Source organism: Astyanax mexicanus, chromosome 4 (assembly GCF_023375975.1).
Source record: "Astyanax mexicanus isolate ESR-SI-001 chromosome 4, AstMex3_surface, whole genome shotgun sequence".
Lineage (NCBI taxonomy): Eukaryota > Metazoa > Chordata > Actinopteri > Characiformes > Acestrorhamphidae > Astyanax > Astyanax mexicanus.
In genome coordinates this window covers 49,454,703-49,480,524 of record NC_064411.1, presented here as the reverse complement: position 1 = coordinate 49,480,524, position 25,822 = coordinate 49,454,703, and the positions used below count along the sequence as shown (strand labels likewise).

At 39.3% G+C, this 25,822-nt stretch overlaps 2 protein-coding genes across 5 annotated transcripts; both read left to right on the top strand.

Moving 5' to 3' along the window:
- The first annotated feature begins 183 nt into the window (after positions 1 to 183).
- Positions 184 to 9,353, top strand: mbd3a (methyl-CpG binding domain protein 3a). 4 transcript variants are annotated; one of them, XM_022678863.2, is made up of 7 exons: positions 184 to 323; positions 2,014 to 2,173; positions 2,871 to 3,008; positions 3,445 to 3,535; positions 3,723 to 3,900; positions 4,681 to 4,833; positions 5,886 to 9,353. In XM_022678863.2, the coding sequence occupies exons 1-6, from the start codon at positions 310 to 312 to the stop codon at positions 4,826 to 4,828; spliced, it is 729 nt and encodes a 242-aa protein (XP_022534584.2). In that variant the 5' UTR covers positions 184 to 309; the 3' UTR covers positions 4,829 to 4,833; positions 5,886 to 9,353. The 4 variants fall into 4 exon arrangements, with proteins under 4 accessions (XP_022534584.2, XP_022534583.2, XP_022534581.2 ...); XM_022678862.2 differs by having other exon boundaries at positions 3,708 to 3,900; XM_022678860.2 differs by having other exon boundaries at positions 194 to 419; positions 3,708 to 3,900.
- A 3,130-nt stretch (positions 9,354 to 12,483) lies between these two features.
- On the top strand, positions 12,484 to 25,387 carry LOC103029329 (RNA-binding protein MEX3B). Its single transcript, XM_007236619.4, has 3 exons — positions 12,484 to 13,001; positions 15,502 to 16,068; positions 18,961 to 25,387. The coding sequence occupies exons 2-3, from the start codon at positions 15,582 to 15,584 to the stop codon at positions 20,367 to 20,369; spliced, it is 1,896 nt and encodes a 631-aa protein (XP_007236681.3). The 5' UTR covers positions 12,484 to 13,001; positions 15,502 to 15,581; the 3' UTR covers positions 20,370 to 25,387.
- The last annotated feature ends 435 nt before the right edge of the window (positions 25,388 to 25,822 follow it).

Below are 25,822 nucleotides of genomic sequence, written 5' to 3'. Positions count from 1 at the left end.
TCGACTCCCAGAATAAGATCAGTATAGTGTATAGAAAGTTAACAAAGTATACCAGTATTTATTTATCTGTTTATGTAACACTGTGTACAACTACAGCCTATAAATAAAACACTCCAATCCAGCGCAAATCTATGTGTATTTTATTTTAGTGAACCGAGTCACTGTCCTCAGGAACCGACTCCGGGTATAAAGAGTGGTAAGAGGAGGTCAGGAGGTGATCAGAGTGACGGTGGAGGGGATAGAGCATCATCATACACACATTTTTACTGATTCTGGAGTAATTCTGCGCCCCCGGCTGCGGAGAGAAGAATGGAGAGGAACAGGTGGGAGTGCTCGGCTCTCCCGAATGGTTGGAAAATGGAAGAAGTGACCAGAAAGTCGGGAATTTCCGCGGGGAAAAGCGATGTCTATTATTTTAGGTACTGCTGCTGGTTTAGCCAGGGGGATAAGGCTAGCTAAGCTAGCTAAAGTTAAGATAGCTTGGTGGCTTGGGATTAGCCAGCATTGCATAGCATAACATAGCTAAGCTAAGCTAAGCTAACTAGCTAAGTTAGATAACTAGTTATTGGACTAAATTACCGGCTAGAACAGTTAACTTAGCTAAATTTGCGCCAAAACTTACCTGAAACGTTATTATTCCCTACGGGGTTTCTGGCTGTTCAAACGGCGGGTTTAGCTAATTTAGCTTAGCTAAGCTAGGCTAGTTATCTTAGCAACCTGGTGTAACTAGGTAACCTAGCTAGGTTAGCTAGTTAGCTTGTTAGGAGGTGTAGCTAACTAGCTAAACTGGGTTTGTGGTGCAGTTTTGGCAGCTCTATGTTCATTTAACACCTTTTTATATTTCAGTGCTTAATTTAAACAGTTTGCTTTCTAAGCTAGTTACTTAGCTAACAATTTTCAAATTGGTGGCAAATTAAAGGTCCAGAAAGTAGTTTATTTACATTATGACTACAACGATTAGTCGATATAATCGTCAGTGTCGATTATTTAAATTTGTCGTCTACAATTTTCATATTCGACTAATCGTTAATATGTAACAGTACCGCATTATACAAAGTGCTGAGGACCGAAGCGCAATGATAGATGGGTAACTGGCTCACACAGACAGTTTACATACAACTCAAGTTTTTTACACTTTATTATTATTTAGTGGTGTCAATCGATCTAAAAATTAATCTGATTAATGTTTACGACAGTATTCTGTGATTATTACACTTGTTTTTAGGATGCACGTTTTTATAGTGGATATTTAAATGTAAATTTAAGAATGAATGTAAGAAATGTAAAATACCATAATTTTAATATCAGTGGTATCAATTTAAATACTAGTATATACTTGTATGTTTGAGGGGAGATAAAGACTATACAGGACACTGGAATAACAAAAAAAAAGATCAATTGTATAGCGGAAACTTTTTTTTTTTTTTTTTTTTTTCTTGGTTGTGAGGATTTCTGAATTCGAACTTAATTTGCTGAGTATAAAAAACAGAAAGTGTTTGGTATTGCACACAGACTCCTAATAGGGTGATGATCATTTAAATAACCTGGTGGAAAATATATTACTCCCAATATTCAATAATGTGTACACTGTCCCTTTAAGAGTGGTTTACGCTAAGTGTGCTGGCACGTGTATAGCTACGCTGAGAGTGAGAGAACCAGAGTGTACCACGAAAGAACTATTTATTTTATTTCTGTAAGTAACACAATGTTTGGTGCTGCGTTAGTTCATGTGTGAACTAATAAACAAATGAGTGGAATACCACCAGAACGAGTCTTGAGTGTCCTATCTGCTCCATGTGCTTAGCGTTTCACCTGCCCCAGAGCTCTCTATCTGGGTCGGAGCTGGAAGTCTGAACCGAGACAGGCTCCGGAGTGTTACAACTGGACATCGCACACCGGGGGATGAGTCCTCTGGCATTGTGTTGTCTGTTGATTTATGTTTAATTGTTTTTAAGTTTTTACATATCTAACCGGGTCCATTCATTAACCTTTATTTTCTCTTTGTGTCCACAGTCCCAGCGGTAAGAAGTTTCGGAGTAAGCCACAACTGGTCCGTTACCTTGGCAACTCCATGGACTTGAGCTCCTTCGATTTCCGTACTGGGAAAATGATTATGAGCAAACTGAACAAGAACAAACAGCGTCTGCGCTACGAGCAGAGCGTCCAGAACAGAGTAGGTCACACACGTTTGCAGTTAGTATAAAATACAGGCTTGTGTCTGTGGTTTAAAAGAACTAGTACAAGTAGATTTGAGTATGATATAATTGCCCATGGTGACGTATGTGTCACAGACCCTTTAAAAGATGTGGAAAGTTAATTACAGAACTCTGTCCTTTACTTTTTACTCATGAAATCCCTAAGTAACATATACTGAACATCCTCAGACCATCACTTAAGAACAGTGTGTGAATCTGTGTTTGTTCTTCTGACCATTAACAGAATGTATGTGTACTGGTTTATTCCTTGAGATAAAAGTAGCTCCTTTCATTATTTATTTTTTTGCTTTTACTGATCTGTTCCAACCAGTTTAAAAACTCAAATGCTTTAATTATATGTTTCTAGTTCTGACCTCATTTCTAGAACAAAATGTTAATAATAATTAGGATTTTTTTTGTTGTGTTATTTGTTACATAATGTTTTTAACCTTTAAACTATTTACAGTCATGCTGGGTTAATTTGTTTTATTTTCTTAAAGCTACGTTTTTTTTTTTTAGTCAGGCATTGTATCACATAATTGTAATACTCATCGCACTCAACCTGCATTTTACTTCTATAGCTGGTTTATTGTAATAAATTCAGAATAAGAAAAGCAAATTGTGTCCTTTTATCTATTCATTGATCATGTATCATATTTGTCTGCTTGTTTTAAGGGTAAGCCTGACCTGAACACTTCTCTACCAGTGCGACAAACAGCATCCATCTTCAAACAGCCTGTTACCAAGGTCACAAACCATCCCAGCAACAAAGTGAAGTCAGACCCTCAGAAAGCTGTTGAGCTGCCAAAACAGGTAACCTGTCAGTATTTTGGGTCAGTTACATTTAAATCTGCTGTTTCAGTTAAATACTATCAAAAAGGTGTTGGAACACACCTATTTTTAATTTTTCAAGTAGCAAGATCCTTTTTTAACACAATGTTTTCAAAACCATGCTCAAGCACATTACACTAGCTGGATGATCATAAGCCATCAAACCAAGATGAACTGCTTGAATTTTTGCACCAGGAGTTGCATAAAGTTAGGCGAAAGCAGTGTGTAAGACTTGTTGAGGAGAACATGCCAAGATGCATGAAAACTGTAATTAAAAACCAGTGTTATTCCACCAAATAATGATTTCTGAACATATACCTATAAATAGCTAAATCAGAGAAACTGATTCAGAAATTGAAATGGTCCCTTAATTTTTGTCCAGAGCTTTAAATCTGGTCTGATGACTCTCTCTCCTCAGCTGTTCTGGGAGAAGAAGCTCAGTGGACTGAATGCGTATGATATAGCTGAAGAGTTAATGAAGAACATGGATCTTCCCAAGGGTCTACAAGGTAAGTAGCTTTATGGAAAAATGAACTGAATTAGAATGCATGCGTTCCTCTTCTGATCTTGGTTTTCAGCTCACTTTTAAGTGCAGAAAAGTGCTGAGAAGCAGATTTGGTGATTTAGCTTTTTTTAATCGAGTGCCTCAGTTCAGTTGTTAAACTGTATAATGTCTGAAAGTGTCCTCCACTACAGGTGTTGGACCAGGCTACACGGATAAAACCCTCCTGTCTGCCATTGCCAGCGCCCTGCACACCACTTCTGCCCCCATCACAGGCCAGCTTTCTGCTGCAGTGGAGAAGAACCCTGGAGTTTGGCTCAACACCACGCAGCCTCTTTGCAAGGCTTTTACAGTCACTGATGAGGACATCAGGTATACCAACACAAAACAACACCACTCTGCATCATCTCAGAGTTAGGAATTTTCCAGTGGTTAAACTTAAGTTCAGCTCAAGCTGGCAGGCTGTACATGGGCCTGTAGACACACTAGTGCTTTATTTATAGATATGTTCAGTTAGATTGCACAGATAAAATGTCATCACTGATGGAAAATGAAGCCACATCTGACACCGTTAGCTGTGTACACTCATTTTATTGTCAGATTTGACCGTGCAAATGATGAATAAGGATTATGAAGTGTACCGTACTATGGTCAAAAGTATTGGGACACTTGCTGTTTCATTGTTTCTTCTGAAATCAAGGGTTTTAAGAGTTTATTCTGCTTTTGTTGGTGTGACTCTCTCTACTTTAGAGATTGTATGTGTATGTGACAATACATGTGCTGGATATACACATCACCCCACCTCATTCCCAATTCTACATCAATCCAAAAGTACTGGATGAATGGATCATTCTAGAGGACACCGATACACGCTTGTCATTAGGCTTACGTTGATAAATATCTATGCAGAGAGACCTATTCTATTGGCAGTACTTCTCTAGAGGTGTTATCCAAGCTGTGTATTTGTGCCCATTTGCACACACCAGTGTCAGCAATAGGTGCTAGTTTATGTAGCTAAATCTATTCAATAGCAGTGTTTCCAAAAACCTTTGAACATGGAGTTTATATTAATTGAATTGAGCTTGATATCTGTAACTTGTACATTGCTCAGTTTGTACATTGTATATATGTGCACTTCTGTGTGTGTTACAGGAAGCAGGAGGACCTGGTGTACAGTGTGAGGAAGAGGCTAGAGGAAGCACTTATGGCCGACATGTTGGCTCATGTAGAAGAGGCCTCCCTAGACGCAGAGTCTCTGAAAGAGGAGGCCGCCAGCAATGATGAGATGGAGACTGTATAGCCATGGTATGAACAATGTCTTCTCTATTCTAGATCTTCCATAGCACAATCAAGTTGTGTGATTAAAGCAGCACTAAGTAGGATTTCCTTTATTTTTTTTAAAATCTTTTTAAAGAAGTAAAATTACAGCTTGAAACTCACTGCAGCGCTGCATTGAGGTGTAATAGGAGGAATAGCGGTGTTCTCGTGTCTGTGCCGGAGCTCCTCTGAGCTCAAACCAGACTTTATTTTTTCAGAGGCGGCCGCGACCAACGCTCACGAGAACTGCAACCTGCTTTCCGACCTTTAGTTCTAACAGTTCTACAAGGACTACTGGTTCATTCTTTACAAACTTACATACAGTCACTCTGGCAGAAGCTGGTAAGAGACCGAATATGTCTGTGAAAGCCAGAAAACGATAAAGAGAAACTAATCCGCCTGAAACATATATTACACTCTGCAACTGTAGGGGGAGCCCACGAGCACAAAATCTCAATCCTGCCTAGTGGAGCTTTAAGTGAAAATTTCCTTCTTATGACTCAAGCAATGTTGCACAATAGAAAAATGCTTCACATGGTGGCAGTGATGTGTGAAGTTTGATTTGCCTGTCTTACCCTCATATGAGAAGTTCTCGCAGAAATCACATTCACATTTGCAAGAGACCACAAATACAGTTGTAAGTATGTGAACCTTTTGGGATTACTTTGATTTCTGCGTAAATTGATTATTTAAATGCTTTCTGATCTTCATCTGAGTCACAACAATAGACAGACAAACACAGTCTGCTTAAACTAATACCACACAAAAAATATATGTTTGCATGGTTTTATTGAACACCACATGTTGATCACCACATCTGTGGGATATGCCACACATGATGCATGTTCCTGTCCCGTAACATGTGGCATGTCAATGTATACATCATTGTCAGTGGCGCTAGAACTGTAGCATTAGATTGTATCATTTGATATTCACATTTGATCGTCTTTAAAGGAGTTTCTATAACAGAATGCGTAGTCAGTGCAGTGTATTGGTTTGTTGATTTGATGGTTAACGTGTTTCCTCTGTGTGTTATTCAGATGATGCTAAAGGGAGCAGCGTGGACCACAGCATCCCCCTGCTGCACAGACAGACACTCACAACATGAACCAGGACCTGATAGCTCACGCTGTCTCTCAGAAGTGTAAAAGTAACACGTTTACTACACCTTTTTTTTCCATGCTCCTCCAATTGAACTGTGAAACGTAATGTTTTACATTATGAAGTTCCTAGGAACTGTTTATAATTGTAATCTCACACTTTTCTCCATTTTTCTCTGCTATTTTTTATTTGCTGTGTGTTTTAAGTGTTTGTGTTGGAGGATTGGTGTCTTGCCATTCTTCTGCTGTGTGTGTGTGAGGACGTGCTCTGGGCTCTCACAGATGCGTGGAGTTTAGATCAGGTAATTCCCACAGCTTTTAAGGACAGTAGTTTTTCAGTGTTTCTTCAGTGTGCACCTGTAGACTACCCTAGATGGATAGTACATGCAACCTAACCTTGCAGTTTATTCTCAGTGTTTCTAAAACAAATAGATACTGTCAAACGTATCATGCAGTCAGCTACCATGAGCAATAATAATTCAGCAGGTTTCCCTAAACATAGAAAATCATAAACTGTTATTGAAACTAACTGAACTTCTTGGACTTACGTTACATAGGATTTACATGGGTACATATGTTTCTCAATCCTGGTGCTAGAGACATCCTGTACTACATATTTTAATGGTTGTCCTGCTTTAACACACACCCTGACATTCTGCAAGAGCTTGTAAGTGTGCTTATGAGCTGAATCTGTTCCAGAGCCTAAGCAGCAGCTGAAGTGGGCTTTGTTTCTTGGCTCTATATCATTGAAAGCTGTTCCAAAGTAAAAGATCCATCTTATACTGCCAAGAAATTTCAAGTAATTTTAAGGACGCAGCTGATGTATCCTTCCTGGTCCTGGAAAACAATATAATGATTGGGCAAAGAAATATGGAAAATTAAGCCTCTGGAGCAGAATTTGTTTTGAAATGTTTGTAAATTATGTTAAAGCTCTTGCCGCAAAGCCGTTTTGGACTGTTCCATATATGGGATCAATATCAACTTGGAAGAACTCTTTATAGGACCGCCCAACCAAGGATGCATCATACCTAAACTACAGCCTAGGCTTTGGACCACAGCTTTTGAGTGTTGTCAGCTGGGTGCCTCTCAGGACCAGGGTTAAGGAACATACAGACTTATAGTATAAATTGTTTAAAGATATTAGGTTTTGAAACATTGCATTCCTTTTAATAATGAATTTTTTGTTAAAAGTCGGAAATCTGCTTTCCTTTCGTGAACTCGTGAACTTTCGTGAGTTTTTATGGGGAATCGCTGAAGCACTTAAACCGATTGTTTTAAACATTGGTGCTATTTGTTTGTTTGTTTTCTGTAAATTATGACTACAAATCTATTTAAAGTGTAAATTTGGATTTGTCGGATGTCTGTGAATCACAAAGTTTTGATTGTACAGAAATGTCTTACACAGTTTTGGTCTTTGTGAAAGCCATAGGAAGCTATGAGACAATTTTCTTTCTTTATTTAAAAGGTCTTAAAGAGCATCAATCATGGAAACTCGAATTTTATAAATTTCTCTTTATAATAAAGCAGTTTGAATTAATATGTACATTTTGTTTTAAGATCCATAATTGTGTCCCAATTTAAGGGCTGCATCTTTCAAAGAACACTGTCTACAATATTATAGCCTTCAGTGGTTGAGATTTTTATATTAGAACAGGGCCAAATTATCTTGTATCTGTTTTAAACAGTCAGAATCCCAAGAAGTTTTGCCCTGTAATTTGAGAATATAACCTAAAAATGCCTTTAGAAGTTCCTAACAACCAGGAATTAAAAATACAAATTAGGTCTCTAAATAGTTTGCAATTTTTTAAATTTATATATAAGCTTTATATTCAGATTGAAACATACCAGTATAACAATTATTTAGCTGTGTCTTTTTTTAATCTCCGGGTAATATTTGAAAAGTCTCAGACTTTTCAAATATCTGTATAATATATTTGTTTTTTCTTTATAAGCTCTTTCACATCCATGGTTAGAAGACTGTTCTAAGCTCTAAAGCCATTAAAGGCCACTTTTGTAGACAAGAGATTAATGTCTTAGTCCAATTACGAGTAGGGATCTGCCACGGAGCATACTCTTTAGTCCTGCTAATGCTCACCTTTATCTGTTGTGATTGGCCCATTAATTATATTCTTATTTGCTGATATTCGTGTTACAGTGTAAACAAAGCCACATTTCATAAAAACCCTCTTATCTGACAGTCATTCTGTTGGGTCACTAACTTCACAGCAATATGGTGCTTTTGAGGGAGTATTGGATTGGAGTATTGGAGTATTGGATATGGGCCCGTCTACACTTTTTAGGGGTACAGATAAAGGTGCTAGAAAGGGTTCTTAAGCAATGCTATTGAATATACCGTACATCTAAATTGTGTGAGGATCCTTTTAAATTGACAAAGAACCAACAGATTGACTTGAAACTTTAAAACCACTTTAACCCACCCTCTAAACTGCTGTGTAGCTTTTGTGTTTTTTGGTAGGTGTAACACTGTGGCTGTGGTCAGACCTAAATCAGATTTTTGGCATAGATTTGACCACTCAAAAAGCTGTTACAAGATTGGATTTAAGAAAACAAATCTGATTCACCTGCAGTCTGAACATAACAGACGTGTCCATTTAATTACATCAGCTGTTCCTTTAATTTCCAGTGATTTACAAAATCCAGGCCTGGAAACTGGATTCAGGGTTTAAATTGGATAACCTGGCTTCTTTGGCATCACTCAAGCAAGGACCCCTTGTAGCATCTGTATATTTTATAACATTTTTTATGTCCTCTTTTTTTGGTTCTCTCTAAAAAAAAATGGTATTTCATAAGCTGGATTTCTTACTTCACTTCATAATAGAAAGACGGATGGATGATTTGATCTGGTTTACATACTGTATGAAGCAACAGACACACAGAGATTAACAGTTGCTGATTGGTCGGTTTATCAGGAGATATGCTGGCAGTGGTCTCCACTTTGGTGCTCAGATGTTCTAACCTCAGTTTATTTGTGCTGAACCAGGATCAGACCCAGATCACTTTACACATCTGGATGTGAACAGAATAAAGCTGATTCCTGATCAGCACAAGTCTGACTAATGCAACTCTTCATTAACTGTTTTGTATTTTTTTTTTTTTTTTTTGGGTCATGTGACAACTTCACACTGTTATGCAGTTATGCATCCATTAGCTGTGTATTTGTACCTTTCCATTCTTTGAAATTCAGCCACATTTGAGCAAGATTTTATATTTTATTAAGACAGTTACTGAACCGGTTGTGTTCTCACATTGAATAAATGTAATATACGGAAGAGGCACAAGCTTTTTGTACTCTATGCAGTTCTATGGTTTTTGACTGTTTTTGACAAGACTTTCTTAAAATGGGCTTAATTTTTATAAAGCAATTAATAAATTTAATCTTTGATCAAACGGTTTTGGTGTGTTTTGTAAATGATTCAAGGTGCAGATGTATGCCTGGGTGATACAATCACGGTCAACATGCATCAGTGGAGACAGTAGGGGTGGGCAATATGGCGCTAAAATAATATCACAATATTTTATTATTGCATTTGATATAATATGGGACACCCCTAACTGAGATATTAAAAAATACAAGAATTTTATCAGATTTGTAACAGAAGTTAATGATCCAGAATGTCTGATACTAATAATAATGCACTCCAAATATCTCCATATATCCAGGATTAAAGTAGAATAAATGATACTAAACAGATATAATCTATCTTAAATAGATATATAATGGGAAATAAGAACAGTGCGAATTTTTCTTTTGCTAAAAACAGCAAAAATTAGTATCCTGATGTGATAATTAGGGATGGGTGACATGGCAAGTTATTACAGGGCATAATATCGTTCACCATATTCAAAAAATGTTGGTGATATTATTGTGTACCATACAATATGCACATCCCTAGGAGACAGATCTTGAAGAACTAAAATCTAAACACTATTCTATGCAGAGTCCAATTAAACACGTCTAATTACACTGTAATTAGTGTAATTTTACACTATTACAATTTTACACTATTACATAATTTTAAGCATTTGACTGAGTCTTCATATTGCCCACCCCAATGCAGAAGTCATATGACATGAAAGATGAATATGGTTGCACATCAGAATATTTTTCATTTCAATTACTTTGTTATGTAGCACACTATGTTACACTCTTGCTTTATATAATAAACGGCCAAATGTTTATGGACACCCTTTCTAATAAATGCATTCAGCTGCTTTCAGGTTGCACAAATTGCTGAAACAGATGTGCAAATGCACACACACACAGCTTGTCTAGCCCCTGAGGAGAGTATTGCCAGTAGACTCTCAAATTATTAGGTACCTATTGGCATCATACCTAAATCTAAATCCTTAAATAGTTAAAAACTTTGAACAAGTGTCCCAGTAGGTTTTGTCCGTATGATGTAATATGGTCCATAAGTAATACTTTTTGCTTTAGTTTTGTCTTCAGTATGCAGAGCTTTTACACTTCAAATAATGCAAAGAAAACAAGTTTGTATTTATAACGTTTTAAGAGTTCAGATATCAATATTTGGTGGAATAACCCTGGTTTTTAATCACAGTTTTCATGCATCTTGGCTTTTCTCCTCCACCAGTCTTACACACTGCTTTTTGATAATTTTAGGTCACTCCTGGTGCAAAAATTCAAGCAGTTCAGCTTGGTTTGATGACTTGTGATCATCCATCTTCCTCTTAATTATATTTCAGAGTATTTCAATTTGGTAAAATCAAAGAAACTTATCATTTTTAAGTGCTCTCTTATTTTTTTCCAGAGCTGTATATTGGGTTATTGTTAATCTGTTCTGTGAAGCACTGTCCTATCCGTTTTGTGTGTGAACGTATCTACAGACAAAGTACAATAGTGCGCTAAACAATCAGCACGTCGCGTCATCAGTAAACACCAGTGACCCAGTTCCACTATCAGCTGTGCATGCCAATGTTATGACACTGCCTCCACCATGTTTGGCAGATGGAATTTGGAATGGTTTGGATCATGAAACCTTTATTTATTTTGGACACTCAAAAATCTGTCCAAATAATATTGTTTTAGACCTAGGCATACTTCTTTTAGATGATGACTTCTTCCTGATGTTAATGTTCTTGTATATGAGTGCTGTCAATGCTAATGTTTTAATGAGTGTGATTAATCTGGCTGTGTGATAAATCACTACATTTTTGACTCTATCTCAAGTTCAGACAGTAATGTGGATTTAACCCTACTAACACTAACCTAACTAACACTCTCTCTCTATCTCTCTCTCTCTCACACACAGATTATTTCTTTCTTACTTTTTTATATTCTGCATTGATGTTTTTTACTTTTTTTGCAATTCAACCTGTACTGTACCTGTTCACAAATGAAATTATATGTTCAGTTAATGCCAGGTAAGGAAAGCCTTCTTTATATTTTGCAAGAATAGCAATAATTATTTTTGTCTTAGAAACTCACTCCTGTAAGTATGATAACTCTTTCTGGAGAAACCAATGGGCTGATAAATAAACACTCAGCAGGGGTCGCTATTTGGTCACAAAAATTTGGTCATAAAAAATTTGGTCATTTAGAGCATTTATTTGCAGAAAATGAAAAATAGCTGAAATAATAAACAAGATGCAGAGCTTTCAGACATCAAATAATGCAAAGAAAACATTAATTTATACTTATTTATAAAGTTTTAAGAATTAAGAAATCCATATCTGGTGGAATAACCCTGGTTATTTAATTACGTTAATAAACCAAAGTCAGTTCAGAAGCAAAACAATTAATCAGAAAGAACTTAAAATCTCACAACTAGCTAACGACACCACCATCTTTCCCAATAACGCTGACAAATTACCCGAAGCTTTAGATAGATCAGCTGCCAGAGCCCCGAGAGAGCACAATTAGATGGCTCTCTTTCCCCTCATAATTTCTAGGGTGATGTTGATCAAATCACGGCTGCGCCTGTAAGCTGGTGTATCAAAACCGAGTCGCTGCGCTTTCCTCTGAGCGCATTGTGATGCTACTTGATAATGCTGCAGTTTGAAAAGAGGTGGAGGAGGCATGTGCTAATCTTCACCCTGGTTGTGTTGTGGCATCACCAGTGATGGGGGATATACAGCTGAATAGCTGAATTGGGGAAAAAGTAATAAATATTAAATCTTAAAAAAGAGTTAAATATTTTTTTTATGGCAGTGAGGCTGAACAGAAAGTGCTGTAAGATAATTAAATACAACAAAACAACCAATTTATTGAAAATTGAAAATTTATTTTTTGTGATGGGCTTCACCTAATCATGCTTATAGATGCTACATGCATTTTTTTTTCTTTAAATTGATTTTATGAATAATTGTATAATATATGCAAAAAACAGCGATTTGGGGGCGCGTGCGCTCTTTGTTTCTGTCCGGTTTGTCATAACCGGTGTCGGGTGTGCGCACCCTTCTCCTCCCGGCTCTCCGCGCGCGCCTATTGCATCGCGTGGCCTTTGAACCCATTGTTGTGTCGCGGGTGACGTCAGCCCGTGTGCGCGAGCGAGCGAGAGCGAGAGACGGGCGGGCAGAGCGGCGAGCGAGCGAGCAAGCGGGCGGGCGTGCGCGTGGCGAGACAAAGACGGCGGAGCGGAGGAACGGGAGCGCGAGGCAAGCAGAGACAGCGAGCAGAGCGCGAGCGTGCGTGTTTTTGTTGTCGTGGAGTGGCCGTGCCTGCACGCGGGCGGCGGATTGAGAGCACTGCTCGGGCTGGAGGCAGAGTGAAGAAGAAATAGTTTATTTTTTATTATTAATATATTTATTGTTTTTTCTCTTCCTCCCTCCACGAGCTGGCGGCGGACGACACCCGGTATCTGCGAGCTGAGCACCCCGTATACAATACAAAAAAGCTCAGTCCATGCTGCAACACAATTGGCAGGACACCACGTTAAGATAGTTTAGCTAAAAGAGGCGGTTTTATTTTCTGATTTTATTACTATTGTATTCCTTTTCCTTTTGGAGTGAAAGGAAAAGAAGAAGAAGAAGGAGGAGAAGTGTGTGTGTGTGGCTAGTTGGGAAGGTTGTCCAGAGGTAAGTCCTGTTTTTATTTTTGTTGTATTTATTGTGCTTAAATATTTTTATTTTATTGTAAATACATTTTACATTAATGTTTTGTATTTTATTTCGTTTTTAAAAGTTAATAAGAAAAAAGAAAAGGGAAAAGTGTAGGTTAGCCTAGTTAGTTCAGAAGTCTCTTTTTTTACTTAATATTTTTATTTTATTTCTTTGGTCACAAAATAATGCATTTTTTTGCATTTTCTTTTTTTTTTACTTTTAATCACATTGTTAATGAATAGTTAATTATTTTTTGGAGTGAAATAAAAAGGAGATGAAGTGTAGATATTAGTAGTTAACTAAGAAGGTTTCTGTCCTGTTTTGTGTGCTCAAATGTTTTCTTTATTTTGTTTAAACAGAATTAACTAGTATTTTTTACTTTTTGTTTCTTATTTTTCTCAATTTTATTTTTATATTCTATTGTATTAGTTTAACTTTGTTAAGCTGTCTCTGTGTGTATCTAGCTATATGTCTACAGCTAGCTATGCTAAGCTAACAAGCTAACTAGCTACATGTTCTCCAAACAAAGGCGGCGACAACGTGACTTACCTTCTCCGGATAGTGCTAACAAGCTAGCTTAGTTTAGTAGCTAGCTAGCTTAGCTGGCTTGCTAACAACAAAATGCATATTTTCGGCTCCATAAACTCTTTCAAATCATGCCCTGAAACAGTCTGTGTGCTGTTTTTGTGAGTGTCAGGACTTTGTTAGGAAAATAAAGGCGTGTTGGAGAGAACCAGAGCTGATTGTTGTAGCTAGCTAACATCTTAGCAACTATGCTAAGCTAGTTGTGATGCTAGCCCGCCGCGTCAGCCTGCTATTCTTTCTGTTAGCTTGCTAATGCTAAGTTAGCTAAGCTAAGCTAACAAAACTGGCAGGCGAGGAGAACGAAACAATAAGGACAAAGCAGCAGCAGCAGCACGAGTGAGGGAAGGAGGAGAGTCAGCTACACCGTGTTGTTTTTTTAGGCTTAAAGTGTGTTCATAAATGTACACACATATTAGGACACATTTCTGTCTTTAATTCGCATTAGTTCTCTTTATATTTCAAGCCCAAAATTGTAGAAAAATCTCTATATTGCATTGTTTGCCCAAACTCCCAATTTCCTTTTGAAGGAGCCATTCCCACCCAAACAAAAGCTACACCAGAGTCTTCAAGTTCAGATTTGGTCAGCCTATTTTCTTTAATTCGCATTAATTACTAGTAATTCAGTTTAGAGTCCAGGTCTCATAAGTTGTACGTCACTTAAACTTAAAACAAACACATTTCTTTCTGATTTCAGTTCAGGTAGCTGTTCCCACCCTAACAAAAGCTATACCAGAATCTTCAGGTTCACATTTGATCAGCCCATTTTCTATAATTCGCATTATATAGCATTAATCCAGTTTACAGTTCTGCTCTCATATAGTTACATCGTAGATGTGTATATATATATTTAGATATATTGCACTGCATTGTTTGCATAAACTCTACAACACACCACTTCTTTCTGATTTCATTCCAGGTCGCTTTAACCATTCCTACCCCCAAACAAAAGCTACACCAGAGTCTTCAAGTTCAGATTTGTTCAGCCTGTTTTCTTTAATTTGCATTAACCATTAATTCAGTTTACACAATCCAGCTCTTATAAACATTGTACATCGCTTGAACATGAACACAATATTTTCCTTCTGATTTCAGTTCAGGTCCAAATAAAAAAACTCAAAATAAAAGCTGCATAATAGTCTTTAAGTACAGACTTGGGACACATTTCTTTTTCTTTCTATAATTTGCATTAAATTCCAGATTCTGCATTATTTTGTTTGAACTCCCATATCTTTCTGATTTATTTTAGGGAGACACATTCACACCCCAAACAAAGGCCACACCACAGTCTTCAAGTTCAGACTTGAAACACATTTTTCTTTTTTTCTTTAATTTGCATCAGTTTGGTTTATAATCTAGCTCTAATGCATTTGAATTGCCCTGCATTGTTTGCAATAACTCCCCTTTTTTCTGATTTATCCCCCAAAGCCACTCTTCAAGTGTACCCTTAGAGTACAGAGTGTAGATATTAGCTAGGACACATTTTATTGACTTTAATTCACATTAATTTAATTTGTATAGCACTCCCTTTTTATTTTTGGTTACTTTTCAGGGAGCCCTGAAATTTCTTATCCTAAAATCCTTCAAACTTGTGGTAGCTGTAGAGTATATTGACTTTAAGGCATCTTTCTTTCTTTAATTCTCAAACTCTGATATTTTGGTTTATAGTCTAGCTCTCATTCTAGCTATGTTTTGTATTATTTGCATGATCTCCCCATTTCCTACTGGTTTCATTTTAGGGAGGTGTTCCCACTCCAAATGGAAACCACTTGAGTTTTCAAGTTCAGACTTGAAGTATAGAGCATAGACTTTGACATATTTCTGTCTACAATTATCATTAATGTGGTTTATATTTATATCATCTCTAGTTAAATTGTGCCTGTTTTTGTTGCAGGGAGCCGTTCCCACCCCAAAACCTGTTCCCGCCCCGGAGTCTGATGCTCATCGACGGGGACTAAAGGGAATAAAGTGACTATGCCTAGCCCTCTATTCCACCCAGAGATTATGGATCACGACATGGTAGTGAGCAGCCAGCAGAACGGGGTTGCTCTAGCCAGGGAAACAGACCCAGAGTCCCGGGACGAGGACCATCAGGAGGTGCTCCGCTTCGCCCTAGACCAGCTGACACTCATGGGGCTGGATAAAGTGGATCCTCTGGATGGGACCACAGGCACCGTTGTGTCTGAGAACTGCAACGGTAGTGTAGGAGGAGGAAGCAGTGGAGGCTATGTCGACCTACAGATGCTTGATCACCCGGGTGGATCTCGGGAGTCTCCCACCTCGTGCTCCCCATCTCCAGAGTACTATGGCCCGGGCGGTTACCACATTGGGGGGCCGCACTCCCATGCGGTGCTGGGGGAGCAAGGTTCGGTGCTGTGCAACCGGAAGAGGAGCGTGAACATGACCGAATGTGTGCCAGTGCCTAGCTCGGAGCATGTTGCAGAAATTGTTGGACGGCAAGGTATGTCAAATTCAGTGTTGTACATTGTTGTTTTGTTTTTGTGTGTAGCTTGCATTCTGATGATGCAGCCCTGCTGAAAGCACATGCATGCATACTAGTTTTATCATATGATATATTTAGTTTCTGGTGATGCACAAATTCTAAGCATATCGGTGTCCATGTCGGTGCTTCAAAACTACAAAAATTAAAACGTCCTGTTTAAATTGGATGAGGTGCAGCCAAATCTAAATAAAAAAAAAATGGCATGCATACAAGGATGTGAATTGCAATTAATATCATGATCAGGATATAACTGTTTTACCATATTGCCCAGCCCTACTGTCTGTTGGGTAGGTAAACAAACAATGGCCTTGAAGCTAAGCCATCTCTCTTTCTCTCTCACTCTCTTTGTCTGTCTGGGACTGTGGGACTGGGACTATAGGAAGTTGTAGCATTTTAGCAAGCTAGCTAGCTTAGCTTGCTAACAACAGTGAGCAGTACAGTAAAAGATACTATCAGATATATAACTAGGATGGATAGGATGGTTTTGTAGGAAGATTTCTAATAAGCTTTTTTTGTCTGTGTATCTATCTAGTGTGTGTTCTTTATTTGGTTGTGTAATAGTGTTGTTTAAAGCTACTTGAAGCCTAAATTATCCTCAGGATCAATGCAATTTGTATTTATCTATCTGGTGCCCATGTATACAGAAAGGGAGAGTACAGAGGGGAGAGTAGTAGCTAGGAAAGCTTTAGTGCAGGAAGCGCAGGAGCAAGTTTGGCCGCGTTTTTACGCACAAAGCCTGCACACACAAAACAGGAGCTAGCCACCCAGCCCCCCTTGGAAAACGAGGATCTTGCCACCAGGCTGTTGTCTGCAAGCTAGCTAGCTATCCAGCCAGCCCTTCCTCGGCAGATGGAAGAAGAAGTAGGAGCTAGCTTTGGAGAGGGGGAGGGGAGCTGCTGAGGGAGGAGGAGATGGAGGGAGGGGGGTCAGACAAAGCGCAGATTGTCGGGGAGTCTGGACGTGTCTAGCCCCAAACTGTCTGCCCCAAACAAAAGAACCCTATCGATCGATGCTCTTTGCTCAGACCCAAGTCCATGTTCACGCACCGAACTCTCCCCACGCCTCGTTTATGACCGTTTTCAGTGTTTGGGAGCGCGTGTTTGCGCCTATATATTGATAATGTGGCAGGAATGCGTGCGCAAAAGTAGAGGGCCGAGCGCACCGGGACGGGTCTGTCTGGGCGGTGTTTGCTGGCGCTGCGGCGCACCGGACCGACTCCTCAGCCGCATTACATTAAAATACGCTCGTTTTGGCGCGTTTTTGCGCGCCGCTGTCCATCTCAACCACAGACTGAATGCTTTGTGCGGCTAAAAGCGTTTAAGAGCTGCTTATTGCATTGTTCTCTTTGTTTGAAAATGCCATGCTTTCTGCCTCCGACAATGACATCACGCAGCACCCTCGCCATTGGCTGCGCGCAGGAAGCTGGCCGTCCTTAAAGGCGCCGTAACATCATCAACAGCAGCAATAGCACACTGTTGGATAACAGCACTGCTATCCATGCATGCTAACTGCTTGATAGCCAGTTCCTCAAAAGCTAACGCGCTAACAGCAAAACACTGTGGCGTTTATTAGCCTTAAAAAATGAGTTTGTTCCTTAAAAAGAGCATGCATGCTTAATATTTTAGCTTTTAAAGCTAAACTCGGCACCACTTTGGCCCAGTCCTCTTAATATACCCTTTGTTATGTAATTGATGGACGTTAGCATCCATGCTTCCAGGCTTTTCCTTTGTGAAGGCAGGGTGCTACAAACAACAAGCATGTTTTTATCTCAGTTTTCTCACATGCATGTTTATACATGTAGATAATCTTTACAAATAAGGTTTCCCAGTTTTATACTTTTGTGGATCTGTTGTTTTTTCACACACAATGTGTGCCAAATTCTTTTTCATATACATTCTGATTATTTTGATATTCTAGCTAGGGCAGCCCTTTGTTGTTGTCCTCTCAAGATCCTTTAGACACTATTTGTTCGTTTCTTTGGATTAATTTGTTATGTATCCTTTATATTACACCTAATACAGTTATTGTAATTATATATTTTTAGTGTTTTTGTGTGTCCCCTCATTTTTTAATTTTACTAAAACAATGTACTCAGTAGTTTATTCATAATCATTATTTTTGCATTTTAGATTCTTAAACACTTCCCAGTCCTGTTAATTAGACTATGTAATTTGATGTTGGCTTTCATATTTTTCCACATACATGCTTGAGAATAGCTAGATGAAGGCTGGAGCAGCCCTTTGTTATTGTTCCTTCCAGATTTTATCAATAAGGCATCATCTGTTCAATTTTATACATCACCACATCTAAATCACTTAAACTCTTAATTATTACTTTAATTTGCTTTATGTATTCTTTATATTAAATAAAAATGTTTTGCATTTCTATTTTTTCTTTAATCATTAATTATATTTTTACTGTTTACACAATATGCTGTCTGTTTTTGTAAATTATTTGGTCATCAATTAATGTTTATACATCAATTTTCTACTAGAACTAAATCAAGATTTCTGTATACTATAGATTCCTCTTTTTTAGCTAGTTGTTTTTTTCACACTGAAGTGTTTACATTTTCTTATACTTTAGGCTCTGGTCCACAAATCATGTTTTGCATAATTAGTGTATTTGGGCTGATTTGTGTCCAATGTTTTGCCCTAATTACTCTTTCTCCCACTTTTATTTTCTTTATTTTTAAAAATAGTTTATGGTTTTAATTAATGATTCCCACATAATTAAAAGGTTTAATGGTTAAATTTAAACTTGCATTGTGTATATATCATGCTATATTAATTGTTCTTGCTTATATTGAACTTTATTAAATTTATTTTTTTTATTTGTTTTTACTTGCAGGTTGTAAGATCAAAGCTCTGCGCGCAAAGACCAACACTTACATCAAGACCCCCGTTAGAGGAGAGGAGCCCGTATTTATTGTAACAGGCCGACGCGAGGACGTGGAAATGGCTAAGCGAGAGATCATCTCGGCAGCAGAGCACTTTTCCATGATCCGCGCCTCACGCTGCAAAGCCGGTGCTGGTGGCAACGGTGGGGGATCCCTCCCCGGACCCCCTCATCTGCCGGGCCAGACCACCATTCAGGTGCGTGTTCCCTACCGGGTTGTGGGCCTAGTAGTTGGGCCTAAAGGAGCCACGATCAAACGCATCCAGCAGCAGACGCACACGTACATTGTGACGCCGAGCCGAGAGAAGGACCCCGTATTCGAGGTGACGGGGATGCCGGAGAACGTTGACAGAGCACGGGAGGAGATCGAGACCCACATCACTCTCCGCACGGGCGCCTTCGTAGACCTTCAGGGCGACAACGACTTCCACAGCAACGGCACTGACGTCAGCTTGGAAGGTCTGGGCTCACTGGGGCTTGGTAGTACCTTATGGTCACGTGGAGGCAACCATGGCCACGCCACTCAAGCTCCACCGCCTCCGCCTCCTCCACCTCCCCTCCCTCTGTCCATGCACCACTCCTCTCGCAAGATGTCCTCTGCCTCCTACCACAATGGCGGCGGCATTACCTCAGAGTCGTATTCATCCAGCCGCCGGCCCACCGAAAGCGGCAGCCCAACTAGTCCCTTCAGCACAGGCAGCGGCGGTGGCGGCTTCACCTTCGGCGGCGACTCCACCCCGGGCCTCCCGGCCACAGCCTCGGATGACCTGAGCTTCGAGTTCAGTGGCTCCAACATCTGGGCGCCCTTCATGAACGGTGGTGGCGGCAGCAGTGGCAGCGGCAAGCAGCCACAAGCCATCCGACGCAACAGCAGCGGCCTGAGTGGAGGAAACATCACACCCCGCCTCTCACCCACCCTGCCAGCCGACTCTTCAGCCCTGGATCACCCGCTGGCCCGCCGGGCGCAGAGCGACCCTCTCAGCACACTGTCCTGGCTCCAGACTGGATCGTCCTTCTCCGGAGGAAGCAGCAGCAGTGGCGGCAGCACCACTGGCTACTCATCCTGCTCCGCCTCCTCCTTGCCCGGAGGTTCCCCCACCGACTCTGAGGGCGGCGGCAGCGGCATGGGCGTCGCATCGGGTGTCCTGGGTCGACTGAAGGCCGGCACCCTGGCCGGTATGGTTCCCGGGGGCAGCAGGGACTGCTTCGTGTGCTTCGAGAGCGAGGTGACTGCGGCGCTGGTGCCCTGCGGCCACAACCTCTTCTGCATGGACTGCGCCGGGCAGATATGCCAGTCGCAAGAGCCGGAATGCCCCGTGTGCCACACCCCCGCCACTCAGTGCATCCGCATCTTCTCTTAATGCCACGCAGCCAGAGCAGACCCAGGGTTGGGAGAGTGGGCGATGCTGTGCTGTTGTTATTAATAATGAAAAATAAAACTCTAGAACATCAGGCTGTCCTACTATTTAGAAGGTTTACAGCAAAACTGGGGATGAAAAAGGAGAGAGGAGGACGACGATGACGTGTATCTGCAACCTGCCTACACATACAATTGACAGTAATAAGTACCATATTAGATACGACACTATTCTGACGTTGATTTGTTGTTATTAATAATAATAACTATGGTGGTGATAATGACAATATGATTTACCCATGACTCATATGATGTACTTTTCCCAGGCTGTGGAATCAGCAGGTCACGTGAGGTTTCTTCTTTAAAAAAACAAACAAAAAAAACGAAATCTCATTGTGGACGAGGAGGACGAATACCAGTGTCTTATCTTTCTTTAGGCATTAATTTTATCTAACGCCGATGAATCTGTCCATGTATTATACATTCCCTCTCCCCTGTCATTTTTGCTTCTGAGCTCAACCTGGTTCTTACCACAGGTTCTTATTTTTTTTGCTTGAGACTTTTTTTCTACTCGCAGATATTTTTCGATTTAAGCTGCATAGGTCTGCACTTTTTTCTAATGGTTCATTTTGGAGAAAACAAAATAATTCAGAGGGACGGGCGTTTTTTGGGTTCCTTTTTTTTTGCACACTGTTGAAGTGAGCGGCAACACTATGACAACGAGTCTGTATAATGGTGAGCGTGGACATTATACAGAAAAGGAAAAAGAACTAAACGAAAGACTGTGGAGCCTGCACACCCGTCAGACCAAAATATTACTACTTTTTTCTTTTTGTTTGTTTAAAATCAATGAAGAATGAAACACTTAATATTTATTCAAGTTAAGAATTGATATCCAACATAATGGTTAATGTTCAATATAAGAAGATAAGTAGATAGAATAGTTTAACGTTGCATAAGAAATATCCTTACAACAGTGCTAAGAGGGCCGGTGTATTCCACCTTTACGTCTCTCTTCTTTTTGTCTTCGTCTCTCTCTTTAGCCTTACAACCTTAAAAACTCATTACTCCAGTCCAGTAGAGGGCCCTGTGAGCCCTTCTGTATCTAACGGGCATCTGGCCTGTGTGTCTTCTAGCGTAGGGCAGGAGGCTGGTCATGTACACTTCATTACTTTAATACTTCATTACCACAGACACTCTCTCTCTTTTTATTACATTATATTTGCTACTATGATCAAAAATACGAAACAAAAAAAGTAAAAAAGGTCAGAGGTTTGTTCCTTCATTCCTGTTTTTCGCCCCCGCCTCGTCTCAAGGGAGCGAAACACAAAACCGACACTTAAAACACACTCGCTGCAGACGTCGCACAGTCTGGAGTCGCCTTTTAGTCCACTGAAAACCTTATGTTACAGTTGAATCTGTTTTTAGTGTTCTTAGAGAGGTTGTTTTAACGTTAAAGCTCTCTATTTGTGGTTGACGCGGACAGACGTAGTAGCCTCTTTTCCACAAACCTCGTCGTACGTTGAATTTACTGAATTGAATTCTAGTATAGATAGGTCTTTGTAACTTTGCAAGAATGTTTTTTCTCCTTACTGTGGAGGTGTGTGTGTGTATAAGTGAGCGAGTGATTCTGAGTGAGTGTGTATGTATGTATGTATGTAAAGGAGGAGGAGAAGAGTGGGAGGTTTTCTTTTAAATTAGTGGACTGTTGTAGAGCCATCCCACTTTGTGCACTGCGACACATTGCAATGTTTATTATTGTTTTTGTTTCGTTCGTTCGTTCGTTGGTGTTGATTATCTCCTACCGGATCCGGTCACTGTGGGCCGAAATGGAGAAATCGTTAAATCGTTGGTCTTCCGCCCCTTCCGTTTACGAGCTCTTCTTGTTTCCTAATTTTAAAAAAGAATTTATATATATATATATATATATATATATATATATATATATATATATATATATATATATATATATATATATATATATATAAAATACGCTCACGCTCTTACTTTTGAGGATGAACGCACCTCGGTCAGCAGTTCAGCCTGCCTGTAAGAGCCGCCAGTGCTGGTCTCTTTCTCAATATGGAGATTTTTAGGTTTTAATTTTTTTTTTTGTGCTTAGTCATGATTTCAAATCTTTACTGTCACCATCTAAACCTTGTAACCTTCTGTGAAATAGTCCAGTATTAGTTAGGTATTATAAAAATAATTACATTGGAAATACACATTTTTGTCAGGACAAAATTCTGCCTCTTTACTGTAATTTTGCTATCCCTATCAATCTTGTAGCTTGTTACTACTTTTTGCTCCATTTGGAAACTTAATTCAGTCAAACAAAACAAAAGAAATGGTCTTAAATTCATTGGAATCCAATTTTGTAAACGTTTAGTCTAAAAATACAAAGTTTTGTTGCGACAGCCTTGATATTCTTAACTCCAGTGTGTACCACTGTCCCTATTAAAACCTCAACTTATGTTATAAACTCAAGCAGACCAAAATAAATGGTCCCAAAATTAGAATCAAAATCCAGTTAGGAAAAAGGTCACTCTGGAAATACAAAGATACAAAGTTTTGTTATGGACGTTTTAATACTCTGCCTCTTCTTAACTCTTAATTTTGTTTTTCGTTATGCTCTATTGTGTACAGCTTTTGGTCCAATGAAATGGCGAGTGGCGAATAAAGTCGGTAGCCCTTTTGAAAAGTTCGTACCACGACACGCTTTCACGAGACAAGCCATGGCGACAACTCCACACCGTTTCTAAAGGGCTTCCTCTGACAGCACTGCAATTCAGGTCTCATTCAGTTAACAATAACCAGGAAAATTCCCAATCCGAACCTGGCAGCTATATCACCCAGGGCTTCCATACACTCGTGTTCGTGCTAACTCGTCCGAGAGCCGCAGACAGACGCGGGTTAGGCGGGCGGTCGGTCGGGGTTGTCGGAGCAGCTGTGATCTTCCTGGTGAACCTGGCTTAGAGGAGAACCGAGATACAGAGACTGTAAAACTGCGTTGTTTCTACTACTAGATCTTCTTGTCGTCGTCGTTATTATTCTTAAAATTCATTGTAAAGCCTGAAGAGTGAATGAAGGTCAGGGGCACCTTTTTTGTCCAATCGGTCGTTGATGGCTTTAGATGGTTTAGAATGGGTTGTCTGTTTTGTCCAGGGACTTTCAAGACTATGAAATCAAGCTCGCAAACAAGTCTCATATAAAACTGGTCCACATTTCTCATTCATTGTGTCTTGTTTTGGAAGACTTTCCAAAGTTTTACTTTCCCCCTCGTTCATCTGTTGTGGATGGGAGTTAAAGTTGGCTTGGGTTGAGTTTGCTTGGGTCTTGCCAAGACTGGTTGTCCTGGACTGGTTGTCCTGGACTAGTGTCCTGGAGCCTTGGTGGTGGTGGTAGTTGTGGATGTATGGATAGATGGAAAGATGGATAGAGCGAGGATTTATACAGTCTATATTGGTTTACGTGCTACACAAATCACCCCATTGCCTCACACTTACGCCTACCTTTTGTTGGGGTTCTTATTTTAACGTTTTTGTCGTTTTTGTCCTGCTGTCGCGTCTTCAAACAATTTCAAACCTATTTCAATAACAATGCGATGAGCACTGATGAGTCGTAAAGTATTCGTTTCACATTTTGTAAGTGCGACGCGGCGTCCAAGCCTGCCATGATTTAATATTTGCCTCATTTTTCTTCTAAAACAAGTGATTTTTGCATTTTTCTGAGTTCCTCAAGTGTTGAAAACCTGTCTATTTAAAAGGTTTGTGTTTTTAGTGGGGTTAGTTTTTAAAAATGGAAAAAAATGTGTTTAAAACTGGACCCAGGCCAGAGGGTTTCATTTTTATTTATTTAAAACTATAAGAAATTTTCTTTTCAGGAATTGTACAGTAGGAGAACGGATTAAAGGTACAAGTTTAGCTCAGTCAGTCTGTCAGTAGAGTACTGTAAAGGTGCCTCCGAATCTGTGTTGCTGTGTTGTCTGTGCTCCAGGCGTTGCTTTTCTCAGACGACCTCAGAAATCAGCCTCGAGGACGAAAAATATATATATTTTTTCCTCCGTCAATCGGTCACTCCAAGCCTGGAAACACTGACAACCACAGAAAACTTGGAGATGGAAATTTATTTGTCAATCTGTAACCCCTCCCCCTTTTTCCCTTTACACCCCTTTTTTCCCCCCCATTACACCCTTTTAACCCTCTTTTATCCTCGTTAACTCCGCCCCCTTCCCCCCAAGGTTTATAAACAGGGTTTACAGAAGAAGTTCTATAGGGGAGGTCTGTCAGGGGCGTGGTCCGATTTTATCGGAATGGTATAAATATGCCGTTTATCCGCGAATCGCTTCGCCCTCTGACTCTGCTCTTTCTCCTCTCTAGTTTTATTATTTGAATTTAATTTTATTTTTGCTTTAAGTCTATTTTTTTTTTTTTTTGTACGCAGAACCAAAAGTCGTTTCAATAACAAGGTTTTGAAAGACCTACCTGTAAATACCCTGAACTACGATCATTGGGATTTGTTTTCCAGACAGGACAGAACTGATCAGGATAATGTAGTTTTTAAGAACATGTATCATTATTTGTAAGTTAACTATCTGCATGTCTTGAAGCCATGAGGCATTAGCTAATAATAATTTTCTAAAGAGAAAAAAAGCAAACAAAAAAAAACTTTTTACACATTTTATTTTTACAATTTATTTGCTTACCTTGACATAAATATCCCAGATTATAATGTGACCCTTTTATTACTGCAAATTTATCTTTATTTTCCATATTTCTGTTTCCTGTGTACAACATATAGGCAATTTATAACAAAATGAAAAAAATTATTGAAGAAATTTAAAATTGAAATATATTTTATTTGAAAGTTTATGGACCTTTTAGCCGTGAGTTGGAACAGTTGTATACTCGTATGATTTGAACTGACTTGACGGTTATAAGAAATGTATCAAGAGTTTTATTTTTTATGCTTCTTTAATAAAATCTTGTTTTTTGTTTTCGTTTTTTACTGTAAAACAATAAACCTGTGTCTGTGCTTTTTATTGGGGTTTTCTATTAGAAAATGCAGGAAGTTACTAACGTATACATGTGTATTCATGGTTAGATCAGGTTTATCAGTCCATTTTCATGCACTGTTTTGGTTTATATTAAGTTCAGACAAAAAGAAACCGCAATAAAACTGTTTTATTAGAGAGGGTGCTGTTCTCTTTTAGCACTGGAGCCACTAGAGGGCACTATAACATCAGTAAACTGGTGCTGTGTGTTTCTGAAAATAAATAGTCTATATTGCCTTCTTAAAGTTAATGTATACCAGCTTTTACTATAAATATTTTTTTTATTAGTTAGATAAATACAAAACAGACTTGTACACTTCTCCATAGTCCTGTATTAAATCTGTCCCTACAGGTATAAATTCTGCAATACTGTGCATTTTCTCTATTGGCTCTTTTACAAAGGT

Bases quoted from the DNA above. Each gene is read 5' to 3' on its own strand.
- mbd3a (XM_022678860.2), top strand. From the start codon at position 310: ATGGAGAGGAACAGGTGGGAGTGCTCGGCTCTCCCGAATGGTTGGAAA. The intron at 2,174-2,870 runs GTAGGTCACACA...GCTTGTTTTAAG, and splicing joins AGCAGAGCGTCCAGAACAGA to GGTAAGCCTGACCTGAACAC. The intron at 3,009-3,444 runs GTAACCTGTCAG...CTCTCTCCTCAG, and splicing joins CTGTTGAGCTGCCAAAACAG to CTGTTCTGGGAGAAGAAGCT.
- LOC103029329 (XM_007236619.4), top strand. From the start codon at position 15,582: ATGCCTAGCCCTCTATTCCACCCAGAGATTATGGATCACGACATGGTA. The intron at 16,069-18,960 runs GTATGTCAAATT...TTTTACTTGCAG, and splicing joins AGAAATTGTTGGACGGCAAG to GTTGTAAGATCAAAGCTCTG.